Raw genomic sequence first — 21,701 nt, forward strand, 5'->3', positions numbered from 1 at the left:
GAAAGGTTGAGAACCACTGCTCTAGAACCACTCAGGGCATTGCTGCCTGAACCTCCTCAGTCAGCCATGCCCACTGGGATCTGCCCTTTTACTGCCAGCTAGGGGTGTACCCAGCAAACCTACCTGGCCTTAATTGCTCCCCACCTGGGGCTCAGCAGTTCCGTTCCCTCACACTCAGCTCTCCATTCTCTAAGGCGCACCTCTGAACCAACAGCCCTACAGGCCCAGTGCCAAGTGCAGTCCAGCCCAGTCCAGAGGGCGCTATGTAATCTCCATGCCCTCAGGTATGCGGGGACCAAGGACAGGAGTGGAGGACACTGCTACAGGGCAGGCCATGGTGGAATTCAGGAAGACCCTCCATCTACCCCCATCCCAGCCCTGTCCCTCTGTTCCCAGGGTGTGGATGGTGGAGGCACACAGCTGCAAATACTGGGGGGGCGGGGGGAGAGGTGCTACTCAGTCCCCTTTTGCATCATCCCAAGTGTGAGCCCATAATGCTTCCCAATTGGCCAGTGGCCTGAGTCCTGCTGCAGCAAGAGGGTGTGCATTGTGCGCACGTGTACATGTGTGCGCATGCCTTGTATGCATGTGTACCCATACAGGTGTGTATTTGTATGCATGTGTGCATGAATGCATTGTGCCCATGTGTGTATGTCCACACATGTGCTTTTGTGTGCAAGTGTGCGTGCATGCATGTGTATCTCTGTGTGCACATATATATGTGTGTATGAGTGTGCATGCCTTCATGTGTTGCAAGTGTGACGCAGTAGCATAGATGAGAGAGCTCTCCCCTCTTTCTCTTGCCCTTCATTATACCCCACACCTCCCCACCTCACAGCAAAAGTTGGGCACTGTGCTCCTCGCCGTCCTCCTGAGCCTTTCGCCCTTTAACGTGATGCCCCTGTGCAGACAATCACTTCCTTTGAGCGTGCGGAGACTCAGGAAAAGAGGTAGCCAACACTCAGCAGACCACGAGCTGGAAGCCAGGGAGCAGAAAGTCCGGGTTCTGCAGCTGCCCTTGCGCACTGAGCCTCTGCTCCTCCCTGCGAACTGAAGGGCTTGAACCACCGCCCTCTCTGACAGCTCCCTGTGCTGTTCTTCCAGAAGCAGCTCGGTGGCACTACACCTGTGTGTGACACATGTGTTAATGGCATTTAGACAATCTCTTTCGTGGCAGTGTCAGAACCCACGGTGACATGACTGCTCACAAAGTGTGGTCGGTCCCCGCGGAGTTCAACACCGTGGAGACGTATTGTCTAAATTCCTTTCAAAGGCAGCGGCCTTGAGGAAAGGAGGTTGGAGTACGTTATCAACATAGGTTTTCTCTTCAGTGTGTACCATGTGGGTCCTGTGTGGATGTGCTTTGGGAAACTCAACCATGAAGATGGGTTTAACTTTCTTAGAGAGATTACACTGGGAGGAACAGCTTCGGTTCTGAGAGACTTTCTTCACTCCCCTAAGGGTGGGGGCGTCATCTGGCAGGAACAGAGTTTAGGTAATGGAGACGCTGAGCTTTTCATACCCAAGAGATGGCCCTTAAGGGCTCGCCTGCCCAGTGGGCAGGGGTGTAGCCCGTGTGTCCACCAGCCTGTGGCGTACGCACTGGACTGGTCTTTGCATTTCCCGTGTGAAATGGTGTCAGTTACAGCGTAGCACCTCCAGAGGTCTCGTGGGGTCAATGGAATACATTTTCCTCTGGTTCTTCTCATTATAAAAGTGCAAAGACAGATTTGTCTGAGCACCAAGGTTAGGCTGAGACCACAGGTCTGCCTGGGTCTCCTTTTATTTAAATGTTATTAGAATGTCAAAGTCTGGCAGTGGCCTTGGGCAGCAGGCCTGGGGAAAAATAGCTTCTCTCTCATGAGGTTCTCATGCGGAGCGGATTCATGCAAGAGACCTTCAATGCCTGGTGGTTGTCATGTCAGAGTGCCTCGAGGAGACGGGGTCTGGGGAGCTGAGTGGGGCACGTGGTTAACATGGCTTCCTCTTCCTTCGCAGCGGAGCTGGAGTTCGCCCAGATCATCATCATCATTGTGGTGGTTACAGTGATGGTCGTGGTCATCGTCTGCCTGCTGAATCACTACAAAGTGTCCACGCGGTCTTTCATCAACCGTCCGAGTCAGAGCAGGAGGCAAGAGGACCGGCTGCAGCAGGTAAGTGTGGGCCTGCGCCTCTTCGGTGCTGCCCAGGCCTCTGGCCCAGGCTCCAAGCGTGCGGCCGGGTGCCCGTGAGGGCCACGAAGCAGGACAGCCTCCCGTGTCAGCCCACTGCGGTTCAGGAGTATTGGAAACTCCATTGAAGGTCACTATACTCATGGGAAAGCATGTGCATCCTGAGTGTTCAGCTCAGTGAGTCCTCACAAACTGGGCACACCTGTGTAACCTGCACCCGAGCAGCAGGGGGACAGGAGCGGCCTCCAGAAACACACCAGGCCCAGGCATGCCCCGCAGAAGGTCACCGCGGCCCGGAGGGCTATCGGTACAGATGACTTTCACCAGCTTGACCGTGATAACAATAGGCTTATGCCATAGGTGCTCTTTGGTGTCTGCCTTCTTTCGCTCACATCACACCTGTGAGATCCATCCGTGTTGTTACGGAGAGATCTGTCCTTGAATACATGTATGCTCATGACCTGTATTTGTAAGATTCCGAGGACGTCAGCAGTGCTGGGTGTGGGTGAGCTGGAGGGGTGGCGGTGGGACTGGGAGGGCTCGGGGCCTCCTCAGGTGCCTCAGGGCAGGTTGGTTTGTGTTGGGGCTTACAGCACAGCCTTTAGTAAGGCTCTTCAGGTTGGTTTTTTAAAGTTTCTAGCTACTTCTGAACCACCCTCCTCTAGAAAATAGAACACTGATATTCAGCTAAGCTGCTCTGTGATCTGTACCTGGTAGACCAAGGGCCACGGGAACTTTCTGTTCTGAGCTAGTTTTGCCAACTATAATTCTGGTGGTTTTTAGTCTTTTATTTTATTTTATTTTATTTTATTATATATATTTTTCTTCTTCTTCTTTTATTGATTTTAGACAAAGGAAAGGAGAGGGAGAAAGAGAGAGAAACATTGATGTGAGAGAGAAACATGGATCAGTTGCCTCCCACATGCGCCCTGACTGGGGATTGAACCTGAAACCTGGGTATGTGCCCTGACTGGGAATTGAACCCACCGCCTTTTGCTGTACAGGATGACGCTCCTACCAACTGAGCAGCCTGGCTAGGACTGATTCTGGTGATTTTTCGTGAAGTTTGGAAATGGGAAATTTAGGTGCTTATAAATTGTTGGCTTTGGTGGTGGGCAGAGGAGGCGGAATTCCCGCATAATATGAGCTCCTCAGAGTATGTGTCAGGACCAGAGCTGTCTGGTACCTGGCTTAGGGAGACCATCGTGAGTGTGGGGTGCAACTGTCCTGGTGGGTATGGTGAAGCCCAACCCAGGGACCCTGGGACCTCTTAGGAGGTCAGAGTCATGCTTCATTGGGCTGCAGAGTGGCTCAGTAAGCCACCAGTTCTGCTGTTCCCATGGGTAGAACCAGGTTTGCCAAGGGTTCTGTGTCCGTGGCATGCAGAGGGAGAGCAAAGGGATGGGGCTTTTGTGTGCCACCCTTCAGACCCGCAGAGCATGCCATGACAGTGACCAGAATCAGTCCTTCTTGCTTTCTCTTGTCCTCTGCTGTCCCCTTCCTCCATCTCACCAGATCCCCAGCTCAGTCCACAAGTTAACATGGCTTGCATCACACCACGATGGCTTTCCTGTGGGACCCCTGTTATCCCAGCAACCTGGCACCTGCGGGATCCAGACTCACAGGATACTGGTGTCTTAAAGCCTGTAGATCCCTTCCCCCCACCTACACACACACACACACACACACACACACACACACACACACACACACAAACACAAACACACTGTTACCTGAAGGAGAGAACCAATTCCTCTGAAGTTCTAACACAAAATACACGTAATCCTCTTGAGTTTAAAGAGAGAGGACAGAGACAGCAATAGTTTTAGAACTACAAAAGAATTGGCCAGCATTGCTTGGCCTACGCCTTAATGCGGGGACTATAAATTCCGACCCCTGGCCTTGGGGAGAAATAGGTAAAACTATCCCACTCATTATCACCATCAATAGGCAGCTCTCAAGTTTCTGGGCAGTACCTGCCATGAATGTGTCCAAGTTCGCCATCTTACACTTTCTGCTTCAAGCCCCAAAGTACTTGTAGTCACTGCACCTGGGCAACTCAGGCTGCATTTGCCGTTGCCCAGCCTGGGCCCCATCACCCCGTCCTCCCCTCAGATTTGCTTCAGGGATCGTCTTTCTTCCCCTGCCTTGCCTTGCCTTGGATAGGAGAGGTGGCTCCTTCCTCCACACCTCAGCACAGACCTGGCCAGGCCTCCTCTCACTGTCCCCAGCCATTGTTGCCTTAGCGCCTGCTCACTGGTCTCTGTCCCCAGACTGGGAGCTCCCTGCCAGGTCAGCACACAGACAGTCACTCTGCGTAAGGACCAGCAAAGAGGGGTGGCAGGAAAACAATTTTACAAAAAGAGAAAATCAAAAATGCAAGTGTGGTTTTACTTGGGATGTGTGTTCTGTTTCATTTGGAAGTGGGTCCCCGCGGGTAGCAGGGCCTCCTGTTCTCGAAATCAAGAAAGCGATGAAGTGACTTTCAGAGGTTCCTCCAGGGCCACACACTGCATGGCAAGTGAAGGTAATCAGTACTAAGATCGTGTCCGCAGAGGTCTTGATCACCGTCTGTGTCTAATTTCGTTAATAAACGCTGGAAAGTTTTGCCCCTGGGAGCTCAATATGAGTGCTGTTGCTTCCCAAGGCTTGAATTTTCCTTCCCAATAAAATGGGGATGTGGATATTGTGCAGCTTAGCAATGGGCTCTGTTCAACGTTTCACAAGCTCAAGATGGAGTTTTTACACAGGGCCCAAGACAATTCAGGCCCAGACTGTAGCTCCATGTCATGACTAGGACCATTAGCCTAGTTTATAGTCAAGAGAGGAGAGAGGGCGAGGAAGCAACTTGACTTCTCTCCTGGACTCAGAAATCTCACGTGCGGTCCTTTGGCTCAGGAAGGTGCTTCCTCACCAGGCTTCTTGCCTCCCAATTACCTACTTAGAAATGCCAATGCCCTTCATGCAGCACCGGGAGAGCAGTCGGATTCATTCCCACTCATGTCCCCAACCAGCGGTGATTTGCCCTCTAGGGGACATTTGACGATTTCAGGGACGTGTTTTGGTCAACTCAAGTCAGGGAGTTGCTACAGAGATGCTCTAAACATCTTGCAATGCAGAGGGCAGCCCCACAACAAAAATGATCTGACCCCAAATGTCAGCAGTGCTGAGTGGGGAGCCCTGATCTTACCGGGTACTAGATGCCAGCCACCCTTCCCAGGGCACTTCGCTGTTGAAGAGGATGCCTGTTAATATAAGTGGGTCTCTCATGGCTTCCACAGAGTGAACACTCCCCAGCAGCTCGGCAGAAAATGTTGGGGGTCCACAGAGAAATTGCCTGTTCAAGACGGTCCTCGTCTAGGACTCTGCCTTGGGAGTAGTTTCCCTCCAGCGGCTTCTGCCTCCTTTCACTCGGTCATCCACTGGACAGGAGCCAGGCACTGCCCAGGATAATGAAGAAGCAATGCAACGTGTCCTTGCCACGCTCTGCCCTTGCCCTGCCCCCATCACCATCAGCGGCATCCACTAAGCTAATGCTAACTGGCATTTTCTCAGTCTCACTGCAGTGGCCATTGGTGTGTGTATCAAGTGGATATAAACTGTAGCAGGGATTTGGGATGGGGCATGAGGACTCGGCATGGGCACTTTCATGTTGCCCCTCCAGGAAGGTGGCTCTCCCTCCACATCCCAAGGTGACTGCTAGGTCCGGGCTTGGCTGGTGATGGGGAAGGCCCTGCCCTCACTGATAAAGCACGAGTGATGGCCTCTGGGCTCCCCTGGGCGTGGTGCAGATTTGCGCCCGGTGGTGAAGATGGATAGGTGTTTGCGGTGACTGCTGTGCATGTGGTTTCGTGCCTGTCGTCAGAGCCCCTGAGTGCCTTTCACTTTGTCAGCATCTAAATCCTGCCATCCCAGGGGCCTGAGTGGCAGGGGCTGCTGCACCCAGCTGGTTAGCAGCTTGTGGGTGTGGGTCCCCACTGCTGGCCTCCCTGTGGGTGAGCCTGTGTATTGCTGGGACCCACTTACTTCTGGGGGCCCATTTGTTCTAGAACTATCTGAGGTCTCCCTAAGCATGTTTGTAAAAGGTATATTTATTTTAGATGCTGCGAGAAGGGTTGGGCATCTAATGTATCGACGTCTAGGTAATTTGGCTGAACACTGTTGGTTAAATTTATTTCTATCTATTTCTGCCGGAAGACTTGATAGTCAGGATGGAGAAATCAAAGACAACAGTTGGGTTTGTGCTGAGAAGGAGGCTTGCTGAGCATGTAGATGTTACGATCTGGCTGAGTAAACTTCACTACGTGTTTTGGTCAAGCTGCCCCTCTCCTCCCTAATGGGCTTCCCACCGAACCAGAAGCAAGGCAGGTTAATAAGGTAGGGTCTCAGTAACTCCGAACACCCCTGGTTTTCACAGAGTCTTCTGGAAAATGGTGGGTTGGACCAGTTGTCCAGGCTTGTCCGGATTCTGGAAGGTTTTCTTTGTATGATGCCCTCATGCCTGACTTCATCACACCCCGTCTTCCTCATGCAGCACCTCTCTCCTGGTTTCCTCCCTTCTCGCTCCGGCACTGCCTGCTGGAAGAACACCCTCTCTTGCCAGGTCCCCTCTGCCCACGGGAGGACTGGATGGCGTTGGCCTTGGCTGAGGCTGGTCAGCTTGCATCCCACAGTGTCCCTGAGGCGCTGTTCCGGGGAGCCCAGGGGGTGGGACAGCGCTGGCTCTGACGGTAGTGGAAGCAGCCGTTTCTGAATGAAAATGAAATTGCAGGAACAGTGAATGCTTTAAATAACGGCAAACAGCAGTGAGTGGGCTTGTGATGGAAGCCTGACGTGTTCTTTCTGAGGTAGCCCAGGCTGCTTTTTCAGAGCCTGGTTTGTGTGATTTTGGAGCTTTGAGGCTTTCTAGATTATTATTCGTTACCTTAGCCCACCAAGTAACAGGAAGACAATAAAGGGGCATAAATAATCCAGACACAACCCTGAGAGAAGGTTACACAAGCCTTTCTTGCCACAGCTGGCGGAGGCCCGAGCGGCCTTCTCTAACACCCTGTACCCAGCCCGCGGGGCTGGCTTAACCCGCCTGGCCAGCCCAGGGCACAGTGGACAGTGGGCAAGGCCAAGGTGGCCAGCCAATTGCTGAGGATCAGCAGCAAAAGAAGAACATTTTACTTAGTTTGAACCATATGTAATTGTGTTTATTCAGCCATTGTGACCTATAAACAACAATTTCAATTAAAAATTAACAAAAGGGGTCCCGTCGGGCATTTCTTCATTACCAATGGCTGCAGGGATCCAATCAATAGTGACAATACGGGTGCCTGGGCCCCCTGTGGAGACAGCAGCGCCAGGCAGGCCCTGAGCACAGCCTGTGCTACGCCAGCGCCGTGGGGGCGCCGGCCAGGAGGCCATTTGTTCTTTCTCCCAGCTTTTGGCAAGGAGGACCAGGACTGCAGCCACCAGCCTGTTGGGACAGAAACTTGGGTTCTTTGAGTCCATAGTGCCCTGGTATGGGGAAGTCTACACCCGGACGCTCTCGGCAGAAGTTGTAGATTTGGCCTGGGGTGTGGCCAGTGTGTGTGGTTTGCCCCACAGGGTGTTTTGACAAAACTTGATCGAACTTGTGCAAATGAGATTTCACATAAATATTGTAGTTACATCTTTTCTTGGATTCAGGCCACACTGTCCTCTGTGCCTGCCTGGCGCCCCCAGCCGGGGGCTGCAGAGCAGCTGCCACTCAAGATAGGCGGGTGCCCACCTTTTGCTGTGGTCCCATCTCTCTGTGTAATTGTTTTTAGAGAAAATATTCTTCTGTGCTCACGCCTTTTTCACAAGGGTAAGAATAAAACGTAGAGGGCCACTGGTTTCCAGAAAAATGGGAGAACACTTCTTTGTGGGCATAAAGGTCATTCCTGCAAGATTAGGAGTTCAACCAAGTGCGTCTGGACCAGCGGAGTAGAGCATTTCCCGCACCAGCCTGGCGTGCTTGTCCCTGGCTCTTGCTGTCCCGTCATCTCCCGGGGCAGGGCCCTCCTCTCTGTGGCTAGAGTCTGTGGCCAAGAGGGCAGAGTTGGCTGTGGGCTCCTTTCTGTTGGCCTTGGGAGCAGGGGTGGCCCAAGGATGGACAGTTCTGGTCACCTCTGAGAAGTGGTTCAGGAACCTATCCCACTGGGCTCGGGGCCCGCAGAGCTGGAAAAGCCCACGGGCTGTGTCCTGAGGTCCAGTGAAGGACATAGGGGGTCGGGGAGTCACCACACACAGGGTTCATTACCACTGTGACTGAAGAGCTAGACCCCTGTACACCTGCCTTTTCTCATTTCTCCCGACTTCATCTGCGTTTAGAAAAGCATTTCTAAAATGACAGAAATAAACTGTTTTCATTCAGTAAGGTACCCAAACAATGAACTAACAGGCTTGAAGATGCAATTATAGTAGGTATGTCTCTCTAGACCAAGGAGAAGAGAGCCATGTGCATCATTTAGCATCGGGGCTGCATGAAAGATGCCAGGCAACAGTTTCCCGTGGGTGAGGCAGATTGTTGCTGGGCCATAAGACCAGGGCCATTTGTTGTCAACTGTGTTCAATAATAATTCTCCATGATTCATGAGCCCCGAAACTGCATTTCCAAGTGTGGAGGGGACTGCAAGGGGCAGGTCAGTTCCTAATGCAAACTCCAAGCACAGGCTTCCTACCATCAGCCATGCTGTTTCTCTCTCTGAATGAGCGAGGGTGTTAACATAGTCAAGCTGCCAGATTGGTCATTTATCAGGTTTACCCTTCAGTGTGTATAGTTAAAGATAGAAAGTTGATAATTTAGGGGGAAAAAAAGTTGATAATTTCAACAGCTTCAAAATGAGAATGTTCCCTTCAAGTAAGAGAAACAGAAGGCCAACTTGTTGGCAAAAATTGGCTAAGGATGCTGGGCCATAGCTGTCACCAGTGATTCCTACGCGAACAAAAGTAGGCAGGCCTTCTTAATAGCCAAGATTTGTCTTGAAACCATGTGAGGAGCTCAAAGAGTCCTTCTGCTTATGTTGACATTGCTCACAACAGTTTTGAAATTACCCTCAGAGTTTGCAGTTCATTTTTGGGAAAATTTTTTTAAATTTTCAATAATGGCAAGTCTTCCTTTTTCTCATTTGCTCTCTGAAGATGGATTTGATTTATTTTTTTGGTACCAACCAAAATCCATCTAGAGTTAAATGTTATGAATTTAACATTATACAATAAATTATACAATTTTGCTGCAAAGCCAAGTGTGACTCAGTTAGTAAAAATGATGTTGCCCAAGTTACAAACTGATCCTGTAGAGAAAGGTCAGGAAGGACCCACATAAACTGATGGCTTCCTCAGCGGAGGAGCCAGGATGGGAGGAAGTGGACAAAAGGAATTTGGTCTGTGTTGTTAAAATGTTTATGGTAAGCGGCTTATCATAAAAAAAAATAAAGTAAAATAAAATGTTTATGGTAAAAATGAATTTACGTATTATTTTTACAACTAAAAAACAGCCTCTGCTCACATACGTGAATGCTGAAGACAGTTCCAATGATGTCCTGAGCATCTGTAGGCTCCCCAGGGAACTCGCTTGAGCATGGTTTGTATTGTGGCCAGAGCATGCTAAAATGAGATTTTTAAGCAGAATTAATTAAAAATTTTATGAACCATAAAATTTTAATAATCTTTTAAATAGGCATTAGCATTAATAATCCAATAATAATGGTTTTTTTCTTTTGTTTGTTTTTACTTCGTTCTTGAAAGTTGTTCTGAGGGGGAAACCCTTTTCTAAATTATTCTAATTCTGAGTGCCACCTGTTAGGGAGGCTCCCCAGAGCTGTCAGAGATGCCAAGGGAGGTAGCCGGGTTGTGGTTCTATGATCTTGGGGAAAGCATTCAGGCTGTGCCTTAGCTTCCTCTCACGCCCTAAAGGAGATGATTGTGCCCACCTGGGCTGATGGTGTGTGGTTGCACATGTCCCTGTTGCCCTGAGCTTTCTGACCCCCAGGCTGGTTTCCAGTGAAGTCTGAAATTGCTCACTCTCCTCCAGCACTGAGCCCGGGAGAGGCACCTGCACAGCTCCTTTTCTCCTTGCTCCGTGGGGCCTATAGACCTCCCTGATCTATTGTATTATTCTGGAAATATAAAGGATTCCCTTTCTTCTCTTCCCCACATACCTTCCTGGATAATTTATCTTTCTCTTAAGGGACGTGCCCTAGATTGAGTAGAGTTGGGAGGGAAATATTGAGTCTTGAGAAATCTGATGATGGATTTCCAAGGAGGAATAAAAGGGGAAATGCTGGAGAGAACGTAGTCATTGACATACACAGAGGAGGTATTGCCTTTACATCTAAGCTGTTACTGCCATCTAGGGTGGAAATGATAGTAATACTATAAAGCATTGGATAGTAGAGAGATTGCATTAGGAAAGGGAAGAAAATAAAGAAAATTGATTTTATTTAGAAGGCAAAGGTGTTTTGTTGCTGAATACCTAAAGATCAGTTTTACCTATACTTGGAAATTCTCACCCTGGGACAAGAAGAAAAATAGATTTCCAAATATCTGAAGCTGTACAATACATTCATTCATTGGGAGGAACCCTTGAGTGGACACCAAAATATCCACCAATGGCCTTGCTTTACCACAAACTAACTGTCACCTTCAGTGAGTAATGTACCCTTTTGGGGCCTCAGTTTCCTCCCATATAAAGTGAGGAATAATTGGCTTAGATCAGAGACCTTCAGATTGTTTTTGACCAAGAATAACAGTAGAGACACATTTTATACCACAATCTACAATACTCATATGCACAACTAAGGAAAAACTTTCACCAAACAGTACTTACAGACAACGATATTTTCCATTCTGTTTCATTTTTCAAATTCTGGCTGTGACCTACTTAAATTGATTTTCTAACTCTCTGAGAGGTTGCATCTCACAGTTTGGAAAACATCATATTGATGTTTTCAGTCCCCAAATCTGATGATCTTGTCTGTGGTCTTTGATGTGTGGAAAGGAGAGTTTAGCTGAGAGCATAAAACCAAGAAGGTTTAGGCTATGGGAGTGGCCTCCCACATGGACCCAAGGGCCCAGGCTTCAGCCATAGCTCACAGTGGAAGTGCCAGTAAATCATGGCCACAGCTATAAACCTATCCTTTGGGTAGAAAAAGATCCAAGAGATATAGAAATAAAAAAGATTATAAGAGAGTGCTATGAATAATTGTATGTCAACAAATTGAATAACCTAGATGAAATGGACAGATTCCTAGAAACACACCTTACTAAGACTGAATCATGAAAAAATAGAACATCTGAATAGATCTGTAACTATTAAGGAGATTGAATTAGTAATCAAAAGCCTACCAACAAATAAAATCCCTAGACCAGATGGCTTCACTGGTGAATTGTACCAAACATCTGAAGAAGAATTGACACCAATACTTTCAAACTCTAGTCAATTAGCATTACCCTAACACCAAAGCCAGACACAACAGGAAAAGAAAACCATTATCCCTTATGAATATTGATGCAAAAATCCTCAACAAAATACTAGCAAACTGAATTTGGTAGCATACTAAAAATATTATACACCATGACTAAATGGGGTTTATTTTTGTAATGCAAGGATGGTTTTACATATAAAAATCAGTGTAATATACCACATTAACAGAATGAAGTGGGGGGGGGGGGACTACATGATCACCACATCATGCAGAAAAAATATTTGACATAATACAACACTTTTTCATGATAAAAACATTCATCAAACTAGGATGGAAGGAAATTACCTCAACATAATAAAGATCACCTATGGAAAGCCCACAATTCACATTGTACTCAATGGTGAAGGATTGAAAGCTGTTTCTCTAAGATTAGGAACAAGACAAGGATGCATGCTTTTACCACTTCTTTTCAACATAGTATTTATTGGAAGTTTTAGCCAGAGCAATTAGGCAAGAAAAAGAAATAAAAGGCATTCCAACTATAAAGGAAAAAGTAAAATGATCCTATAAACATGTGACATGTCCTTACATGCAGGAAACCCTGAAGAGTCCAACAAACAAAGAATACCTGCTAGAACTAATAAACAAATCTAACAAAGTTGCAGGATACAAAATTAACATGCAAAAATCAGTTGCATTTCTTTACACTAACAATGAACAATCAAAATAGAAATTTTTTAAAAATCCAATTTATAATGTCATAAAAAATACTTAGGAATAAACTAACCAAGGGGGTAAAAGATTATATTAATGATTGTATAATGTTGCCGAAAGAAATTAGATACAAATAAATGGATCCATCTATTCATGGATTAAAAAGCCTGATATTGTTAAGATGACAGTACTACTAAAGCAATCCACAGATTTAGTGTAATCCCTATCAAAATCTCAATGATGTTTCTTGCAGAAATAGAAAAGTCCATCCTAAAATGCATGTGCTACCTCAAGGAAGCACCACCCCAAAGTAGCAAAAGTAATATTGAAAAAGAATAACAAAGTTGGATATTTCACACTTTCTGATTTTAAAACTTACTACAAAGCTATAATAACAAAAACAGCACAGTATTGGCATGAAGAGAGAATGCCGATCTCTCTCTTCTATGAGATAGAAGAGAGAGATCAGCAATAAACTTTCCCATATATGGTCAAATGATTTTTGACAAGGGTGCCAAGACTATTCAAGGAGAAAGGACAGTATTTTTGAAAATGGTGCTGGGAAAACTGGATATCCACATGCAAAATAATGACACTGGACCCATATCTTACACCATATTCAAAAAATGAACTCAATATGGATCTAAAACTTAAATGTAAGAGTTAAAACTCTTAAAGAAAGTAGTGGGGGAAAACTCACGACATTGGATTTGACAATGATTTCTTGGATATGACACCAAAAGCACAGGCAACAAAACAAAAACAATAAACTGATGTTTAGAAATTGAAAACATTGGTTTGTCAAAGGACACTATCAAGAGAGTGAAAGGCCACTGGTAGAATGGGAGAAAATATTTGCAAATCATATATCTGATTGGGGTTAATATTCAGAATATATAAAGAACTAAAACTCAACAACAAAATAATGAACCACCCAATTTCGAAATAGACAAAGGACTTGAATAGACATTTTTACAAAGACAATCTACAAAACCAGCTGAAAAGAGCTCAGTATCACTAATTGTGATGACTAATTTTACGTGTCAACACGAGTGGGCTTAGATGCCCAGATGGCTGATAAAACATTATTTCTGATGTCTCTAGGAGAATAATTCCAGAAGAGATTAACATTCACTCAGTAGACTGAATGAAGAAAGTCTGTCTTCATTAGTGTGGATGGCATCTTCCAATTCCCCAAAGACCAGAATGGAACAAAAAGGTGGAGGAAGGCAAATCTCTCTTTCTTCTTGAGCTGGGCCATTCTATTTTCTTGCCCTCTGATATTGGAGCTCCTGGTTCTTGGACTTTAAGACTTACACCAGTAGTCTTCAGGCCTTCAGACTCAGATTGAACTATACCACCAGCTTTCCTGGCTCTCCATCTTGCACCTAGCAGGTTGTGGGACTCCATAACCACATGAGCCAGCTCCTATAATATCTATATCTATCTATCTATCTATCTATCTATCTATCTATCTATCTATCTATCTATCTATCATCTATCTATCTATCTATTTATAAAAAGGCAGTGACCATGACGACCGAAATGACCATTCGACCAGTCAACATGCTGTGCTAGCATAGATGCATAGACACAGGTAAAGTCTATGAGTGAACTAAGAATGAACAAGACAAATGCTTGCCTTCACAGAGCTCACACTGTACGAAGGTTAGGTCAGGAATGAGAATTTAAAATTGCCACCAGCACAGACCTGAGGTGCCGCTTCTCAGAGCAGCCAGAGATACACCCGGTAGCGGACTGGGGGCGTGACTGAAGGGCTAGCACCGACGTGAAGGCGGGACCAGTCTAGATTTCCCATAGGAGCCAATGGCTGCCTAGGAAGTGGAGCTTTTGACGCTGACTGGCATAGAAACCGTCCAGTCAGAAACAAATCTGGGTGAACTGCGAGAAGCTAATGGCTGCCTAGGAGGCAGAGCTTTTGATGCTGCCTGGCATAGAAACTGGCCAATCATAACCTAATCTGGGTGAACTGCGAAGGCAGAACCTAAGGTGGGGGCTGAGGAGGGCTTTTAAGGGCAACAGCTGTTTGGTGTAAGGTGTAAGAAAGCGGTTCAATTTTTTAATAGCCAATTTGGCAGTATAGTGCATATGGCTGGCTATCAGTCCAGATATAGGGGTTATGTATTTTTGTCTGCCAAGAGCATCTCCTGCTGAAAAAGGCTTTTTACCCCCATGTAAGCAATCCTATCCTATGTAATCTATCTATTCTAATAAAAGGGTAATATGCTAATTAGACCGGGTCAACTGGCCATATTCCAGACATCCGATTTCCTTCCGGACAAAGTCATGGTGTTGGGGGCTGAGGCAGAGGCAGTTAGGGGTGATCAGGCCAGCAGCGGAGAGCAGTTGGGAGCAAGATCAGGCTGGCAGGGGAGGGCAGTTGGGGGCGACCAGGCCAGCAGGGGAGGGCAGTTGGGGGCATTAGGCAGGCAGGCAGGTAAGTGGTTAGGAGCCAGTGGTCCTGGATTGCGAGAGGGATGTCCGACTGTTGGGGATCGGGCCTAAACCGGCAGTCAGACATCCCCCGAGGGGTCCCAGATTGGAGAGGGTGCACGCTGGGCTGAGGGACACCCCCCCCCCCCCGCCCCGCGCCGCCCATGCACAAATTTTGTGCACTGGGCCTCTAGAGAGAGTGTGTGTGTGTGTGTTTACACATCCTGTTGATTCTGTTTCTCTGGAGAACCCTGACTTAATAAACTAATCATACACAACTTAAACCCATAATGAGATACCCACTGGGATGGCTATTATTAAAGAAACAGAAAATAAGAAGTGCTGGCAAAGATGTGAAGAAATTGGAACCCTGTGCATCGCTGGTCAGGATGTAAAATGGATCTGCCACTATTGAAAACAGTATGGTGGCTCCTCAAAAAATTAAACCTAAATTATCATATGATCCAGCAGTTCTGCTCCTTGGTATATATCCAAAAGAATTAAAAGCAGATATTCAAAGAGAGATTTGTATACCCTTCTTCACAGCAGCATTATTCACAATGTGGACACACCACATATGGACGGTCCTATAAGCTGTGGAGGGAATGAGGTGGCCTAGGGAGACTGCGCTGAGCGGAGAGGGGCCCCAGATAGGACTCTCAGGAACTCCCAACATTCAACCAAAATGCAGAGTTAGGGGCACCCCCCGAAGAGCAGGAAAGTGGCCAGAGAAGTCAGGGTGTGAACCAGGAGGGGTGATGTCTCTGAGCCAACAAGAGAGAGTCCAGTGCTGCTGGGAGCCAGGGGAGAGGAGGGCCAGAAAGTGCTGAATGGATTTAATAACTGACGTGAATTGGGTGAAATGTAAGATTGAGTGTTCATTGAGGAGCTAGGGCAGAGTCTTAGAAACATCCCAGGATGAGTGTGTATGTTGTTTCAATATGAGAATTGCTGTGACGGCCCAGAACTACAGTGATGGTCCATCTTGGTGCCGGGGAGCCCAGGCTCTGAGGTGCTATGCAGGCTGCCTTGGCCTGGTGCAGGGCTGCCGTGGGTGTGGCTCAGCCACTTCCTTAGATTTGATGAGGCCTGTCACCTGTCGCCAGGCCAGAGCCATGATGGCCCATTACATAATTTTATAGTCAAACCTTAAGCCCAAACTTCCTCTAAACACTGCTGGTCTGTTCCTATTTTTGCTGCTGAGTCCATGCTGTTCTGCAAGGACCATAGGATCCGGTTGTATGTATTGGACAAACACCCTGTTGTCCAAATGGGGTGTTTGTATCAGAATGCTAGCCTACAAAATACAAGAGAGAGACTTAGGGGTGTCTTACCTTGCAGGTCTACTTGTGGGTGCTTTCACGTTTTCAGGAAGCTTAGTGATGGCACAAGGTCATGTATGAATATTCCTGGGAATCCAAAAATGCAGACATCTGCTCCTGCTCGCCCATGTTCTTCTCTTTAGGACAATAACAGGCCTTTCGCTAATAGCCCAACAGACCGTTGCCAACAGTTTGGGTTCAAAAGGGAAAACATATTGAAGTACTTTGTAAACAAGTTTATGGTGTTAGGAAAACTTGTCACCTTGACAGTCTGGCCAAACACTTTTGAACAAAGATGTTAAACAGGTAGATGTCAGGTTACACCTGCCTTGGGAATGAAGGGACTGAAGAATAAATTGGCCAGACCCTCGAAGGCCAGCCAGGCGTTGGAACCTCTGTTTTCAGTGTGACAGCACAGCGTGGCGGGCGGTGCCTGACTTGGGCCGCTGCTTACCTCAAAGCGCACTTCAGAAGGGCCTTGCCTGGCATGCCGGCGTGGGCCACGCACCTGCATAAGGGCTTATCGCCCAACCCTGGCCGGTGTGCTCAGTGGTTAGAGTGTCTGCCTGAGCACGGAAGGGTCACGGGTTCGATTCCCAGTCAGGGGCACATACCTGGGTTGCAGGTTCTTTCCCCGGCCCTGGTTGGGGCAAGTGTAGGAGGCAACCAGTCGATGTGTCTCTCTCACATTGATGTTTCTCTCTGTCTCTCTTCTCCCCCTTCCTCCCTTCCACTCTCTCTAAAAAAAAAAAAAATCAATGGAAAAAATATCCTCTGGTGAGAATTAACAAAAGACAAACAAACAAAAGAGCTTAAAGACCCAGACTCGACCCAAATCTAGGCAGTGACTGAATAAGGTTTGATGACATTTGGAATGTATGTCAAACACGTACATTCTAACTTTCCTTTTGGCCACAATTCTCCTTTTGTGTGATCAGGAGATTGTTTTTGTAATAATTTCGGTGTGATGAAAGGACCAGCTCTTTGTTGTTCTGTGACTTAAACAGGTCTGCTACTGTCCAAGAGGAGTGTGGTTCCTTGATGTTAGGTGCTGCGGCATGACACTAATGATTTTCTTGTGATGTTCCCCTCCCACCCCTGCCAGGAAGGGCGCCTGTGGCCTTCAGACAGCTCTGGTCCTCAGCCTGGTGGCTCGGAGGTAAGGGGTTGGACAAGGGAGGGATGTGGGTGGCTGGAGATGGCTGCTCAACCCGATGCGATGGGCGAGGGGAGGAGGGAAATACGCCATTACAACAAAATAGGTGGAAACGTCAAATGTATGACAGTGTAGATTAGGAAATAACATTTAAATGAAGGCATTTGCCTATAACTTTGGTTTTTAAAGTGGGGGAGGGGATTTTTAGAGTCTCCTAGGGATTATTTGTGCTAGTCTAGAGCTCCCTACAGAGAACAGGTTGAGAATCACTGATCTGTACGTGATCCCATAAGCTGCTAACAATGAGGCTATGCAGAAGTGGGCATAGTTTATAAATATAGCATGATTCATTCCCACATCTCCAAGTTTAATAGAATGACTTAAAAGTAACATAGTATTTTTTGCCTTTATTTTAAAAATATGGTGTGGGACAGTGGTCGGCAAACTGCGGCTCGTGAGCCACAAGCGGCTCTTTGGCCCCTTGAATGTGGCTCTTCCACAAAATACCACATGCGGGCGCACACATACAGTGCGATTGAAACTTTGTGGCCCATGCGCAGAAGTCGGTTTTTGGCTCTCAAAAGAAATTTCAATCGTTGTTCTGTTGATATTTGGCTCTGTTGACTAATGAGTTTGCTGACCACTGGTGTGGGAGAAGTCAATGGATGGACACACACATACACACACACACACACTTGGCCCAGTGGAAAACACATACATAGCATATGCAGTAATCCCATTAAACGCACATTAAACGCACATTTTCAGTTAACCACATTGTCCATTGTTGAACCATCTTGGATAAACTACAGTTTGGCAAGGTGAGGGGTCTAACTCATGAGGAATAATAAACCTACATTTTTTCTGGGATAATCTTTTCCTGTTTTGTTGGAGGGGGAAATGTTTCAGATGGTTGAGAACACAGACCAAGTGGGAATGTTCTTATAGCATCATGTTTGTGATCATTATAGAGCCAAGAATGTCTTCACACCTTCGCTCTTTTCCTTGCAGATCATGTATGCCCCACGGTCTCGGGACAGGTTTACTGCCCCGTCCTTTATCCAGAGGGACCGGTTCAGCCGCTTTCAGCCCACCTACCCCTACGTGCAGCACGAGATTGACCTTCCCCCCACCATCTCCCTGTCTGACGGGGAGGAGCCGCCTCCTTACCAGGGGCCCTGCACCTTGCAGCTCAGGGACCCCGAACAGCAGATGGAACTCAACCGAGAATCTGTGAGGGCCCCGCCCAACCGGACCATATTCGACAGCGATTTGATAGACATCTCTGTGTACAACGGGGGCCCATGCCCGCCCAGCAGCCATTCGGGCATAAGTGCCAGCACCTGCAGCAGTAACGGGAGGATGGAGGGGCCACCCCCGACCTACAGCGAGGTGATGGGCCACTACCCAGGAGCCTCCTTCTTCCATCACCAGCACAGCAACACGCACAGCGGGGGCAGACTGCCACTTCAGCACGACAGCTCGGGGAGCACTGTGGTGCCCATCCAGGGCAAGGACAGGAAGCCTGGGAATCTCGTCTGATCCTCCAGCATGCGCTTGAGTGGAGAAGAAGAAACCGAGGACGGGGGAGGACTGCACAGCTCCTCCGCTCCCGGGCACAGAGTTCAGTTTTACGTGCGACAACTAAGTAAAACCAAATATGCAAATGTGGTCTTTGTTTCTGATTCCTTTCAGGGGAATTGCATGCAAACCAGACTGAAATAATACAAACTTCCATCCGGTCTGACCGTCAACAGTGTTTATTCGGGGGCAGGCGTCGGGAGGGAGGGGGGTGGTTTTGGCAAAGGGGGGGCATGGGAACAGAGAAAGGGGTGCTTTGACTATATCATGAAATAAAACCCAGAGGTATTTGATTTATTTAATTATGAAAGGAGACTGCAGAGAAAGAGGCCAGAATGGCCTTAAATTTATAATTAACTAAATAAAGAAGGAAGCATTATTATATATTATCATGGGGAAGAATTGGCCAGTTTGCTTTTTCTCCCAAGGTGTGGAACTTTTATTTTGTTTTAAAAATATGATTCAAAATTCCTGTTTTTGTGTGCCAAGGAAAAAGTGGGGAAGTTCGATGAATGCAAGGAGTTGATTTGTGTTGTTATGATGATGTGTTTTTAAAAGTTGCACTATCTTAATGTTGAAAATATATATGAGGGAACTGTTTTATGTGACGTTCTGTATGTTGTCTTTTCACCTGTGGATTATTAGGCCCAAGGAATACCCTGGAGTGCTTCCCATAACCATGCAAGAAAAGATGTTTGGGGACGTAGGTGAACATGCCGACTTATGTCCATCCAGAAGGCCGTTACTGCTGTGAGAGTCTGCAGCAGAGAGCAGTGCGTCTGAAGCATGGAGGCCTTTGGGTGTAAGATAGGAACGCTAAGGCCCAGCACTTGGGACTCGCTGAGTTCCTCTGCTAGCCTAGGCCACCTGTTCTGGTAAAGTGGCCGACGCATGCATTGACGCATCCAGTAGCGCAGTGCCCTCGCCCTCCAGCAGTGCCGTTCTTCAGTAATTTAGGTGTTTTGTGTTTTGTTTTTTTTCACTGTAGCATGAAGTAGGCTCATACATACATTATTTTATGCAATAAATTGTTTAAAATGCAAGGTGGTTATTTTGAGTACTGTCGGAATATGTGACTTCTCAGTGTATTCCCGGTGTCGGCCTCCTTTTCTAGACAGTTCAGTTCAGTCCTGGACAGCTGGTCAGTGCCCGCCGGCCTCGGCGTGTGAGCGGTGCTGGTAGTGACTTCTTCATGGGAAACTCCTGGAATTGACGGGGGACACCACATTGCTGAGCATGGTAACAAGCCATTGCCCTTCGCTAGTACGGGCGCAGCATTCTCGGGGGGAATGCTGTGCTCACAGCCCAAACTCCCGCGGGAGTTCGTGTAGGCTTTGCGGTGTGGCCAGAACTGGACGGTCACTTCCACAGCAGGGCAGGGCAGGGCAGGGGGCGACTCCAAAAGCACAGGATTAAAAGCACAACATGCAGTTAAAATGCAACTAGAAACTAATTTTAAATGCTGTTAGTTTTAGTTTTACTATTCCTAATATTTACAAACGTGTTCTTACGTAAAAAAAAAAAAAAAACTGCTTCCTTTTGGGGAAGAAAGCATCTGGCTTTTGTAATAGCACCAGCCAACAAGTTCAGCCAACGCCCCGCCACCGCCTGCTCTGCGCAGGAGCGTCCCCTTGCCTCTGCACGTAACAAACTGGACTGGGAGGAGGGCCCGGTGAGGGACGGCTGCAGTTTCAATGCGGGATAACACGCGTGCTCGAGCCTGTCTGTGGGTCTCAGACGATCTGTCAGTGAGGTGACTTGGTGCTGTCGGCCGAGGGCTGGAGAGACTGTTCTGAGCTACAAGTCCTGTCCCCTGCCCTCTGCTCCTTTCTGCCGCTGGCTTTTGTTTTGCTTGGAGGATTGGCCTCTTCATTAAATTGATTGATTTCACTCAGTAACAGCCGCAGAACTAGCCAAACTCTTAGAAAAAGAGAATAAACAGACTCTGTTGGGACGTGTGCATGCTAAGAGCTGCAGTGGGAATTCCAAGACTGGGCAGAGCCCTCTGGGGGGAGGGGGGAGCTACCCAGTCAGCTCACTGCCTGGATCCCACGCCTGTGCTGAAGGAAGCTGGCGCTCTTTGTGGATGGAGCCTTGTCTCACCCTGTCAGGTGAAGGTTAGGGAGCACTTGTTCCTGTCAGGACCCCTGGTGGCGGTGCTGGGTCGATTATTGGTCAGGTGTCCCCTCAGATGAAAAATGACAAGGTCAGCTAATGATATCATCATTCCAAACCTCGCCGGCAATTTTGGTAAAGCAGGTGAGCCCACCCTGGAACTCTAGCTCCAAATGGTTTTGCAGTCCCTCACTTTCCTACCTGCTGCAAGAATGAACTGCGGTCAGAAACTTGTCAGTTCTTAGTCACCTTGCAAGTATGTGAATGTTTTCCAGGGGTCCACAGTATTGGCAAAACAGATACTGAATTCAAGTAAATGTCATCGTCCTTCAAAAGAGAGGTTCCTCCCATTCAGCCACTCTAGAGAATTGCCCTTTAAGTCCAATAGTTATTTAAAGACAGGGACATAGGAAACCATGAACTTGAATGGTCTTGAGGCTGGGCCTCTGTAATGAATTAGCGTAAAAGCCAAGGTCATAAACTTAATTAATAGTCAATTTCCCTTTGGCACAGGGAAGAGGTGATTTAGATCAGTAGCTCTTTTGAAGGTGGTGGCTGACCTGTTCGTACCGCGTCGCTCCTCGCTGGCCTGGTGTGGAAAGAGGGGTGATGAAGGCGCAGCCTGCACAGGGGGGCCTAGTGTGGAAGAAGCCTGTGTGCTTACGGAGCCCGAGCACCCCGTTGAGAAAGCGGAGGGGGGGGGGGGGGGGAGACCAGCAATGATAGGTTGATTACCTCAGTAGAGAGTTGA

General features: G+C 47.6%; 1 protein-coding gene across 6 annotated transcripts in view; it reads left to right on the forward strand.

The window, feature by feature from the left end:
• The window catches only part of LDLRAD4 (low density lipoprotein receptor class A domain containing 4), a 329,265-nt gene extending 310,247 nt beyond the window's left edge, over positions 1 to 19,018 (forward strand). For all 6 annotated transcript variants that reach the window (XM_079783402.1, XM_079783404.1, XM_079783406.1 and 3 more), the window contains 3 exons: positions 1,999 to 2,153; positions 17,204 to 17,257; positions 18,266 to 19,018. In XM_079783402.1, the coding sequence (XP_079639528.1) occupies positions 1,999 to 2,153; positions 17,204 to 17,257; positions 18,266 to 18,796 (740 nt within the window). In that variant the 3' untranslated portion in view covers positions 18,797 to 19,018. The remainder of the gene's footprint in view (positions 1 to 1,998; positions 2,154 to 17,203; positions 17,258 to 18,265) is intronic.
• Positions 19,019 to 21,701: the final 2,683 nt, after the last annotated feature.

The sequence above is a fragment of the Cnephaeus nilssonii genome (genome assembly GCF_951640355.1).
Source record: "Cnephaeus nilssonii genome assembly, chromosome: 11".
Lineage (NCBI taxonomy): Eukaryota > Metazoa > Chordata > Mammalia > Chiroptera > Vespertilionidae > Cnephaeus > Cnephaeus nilssonii.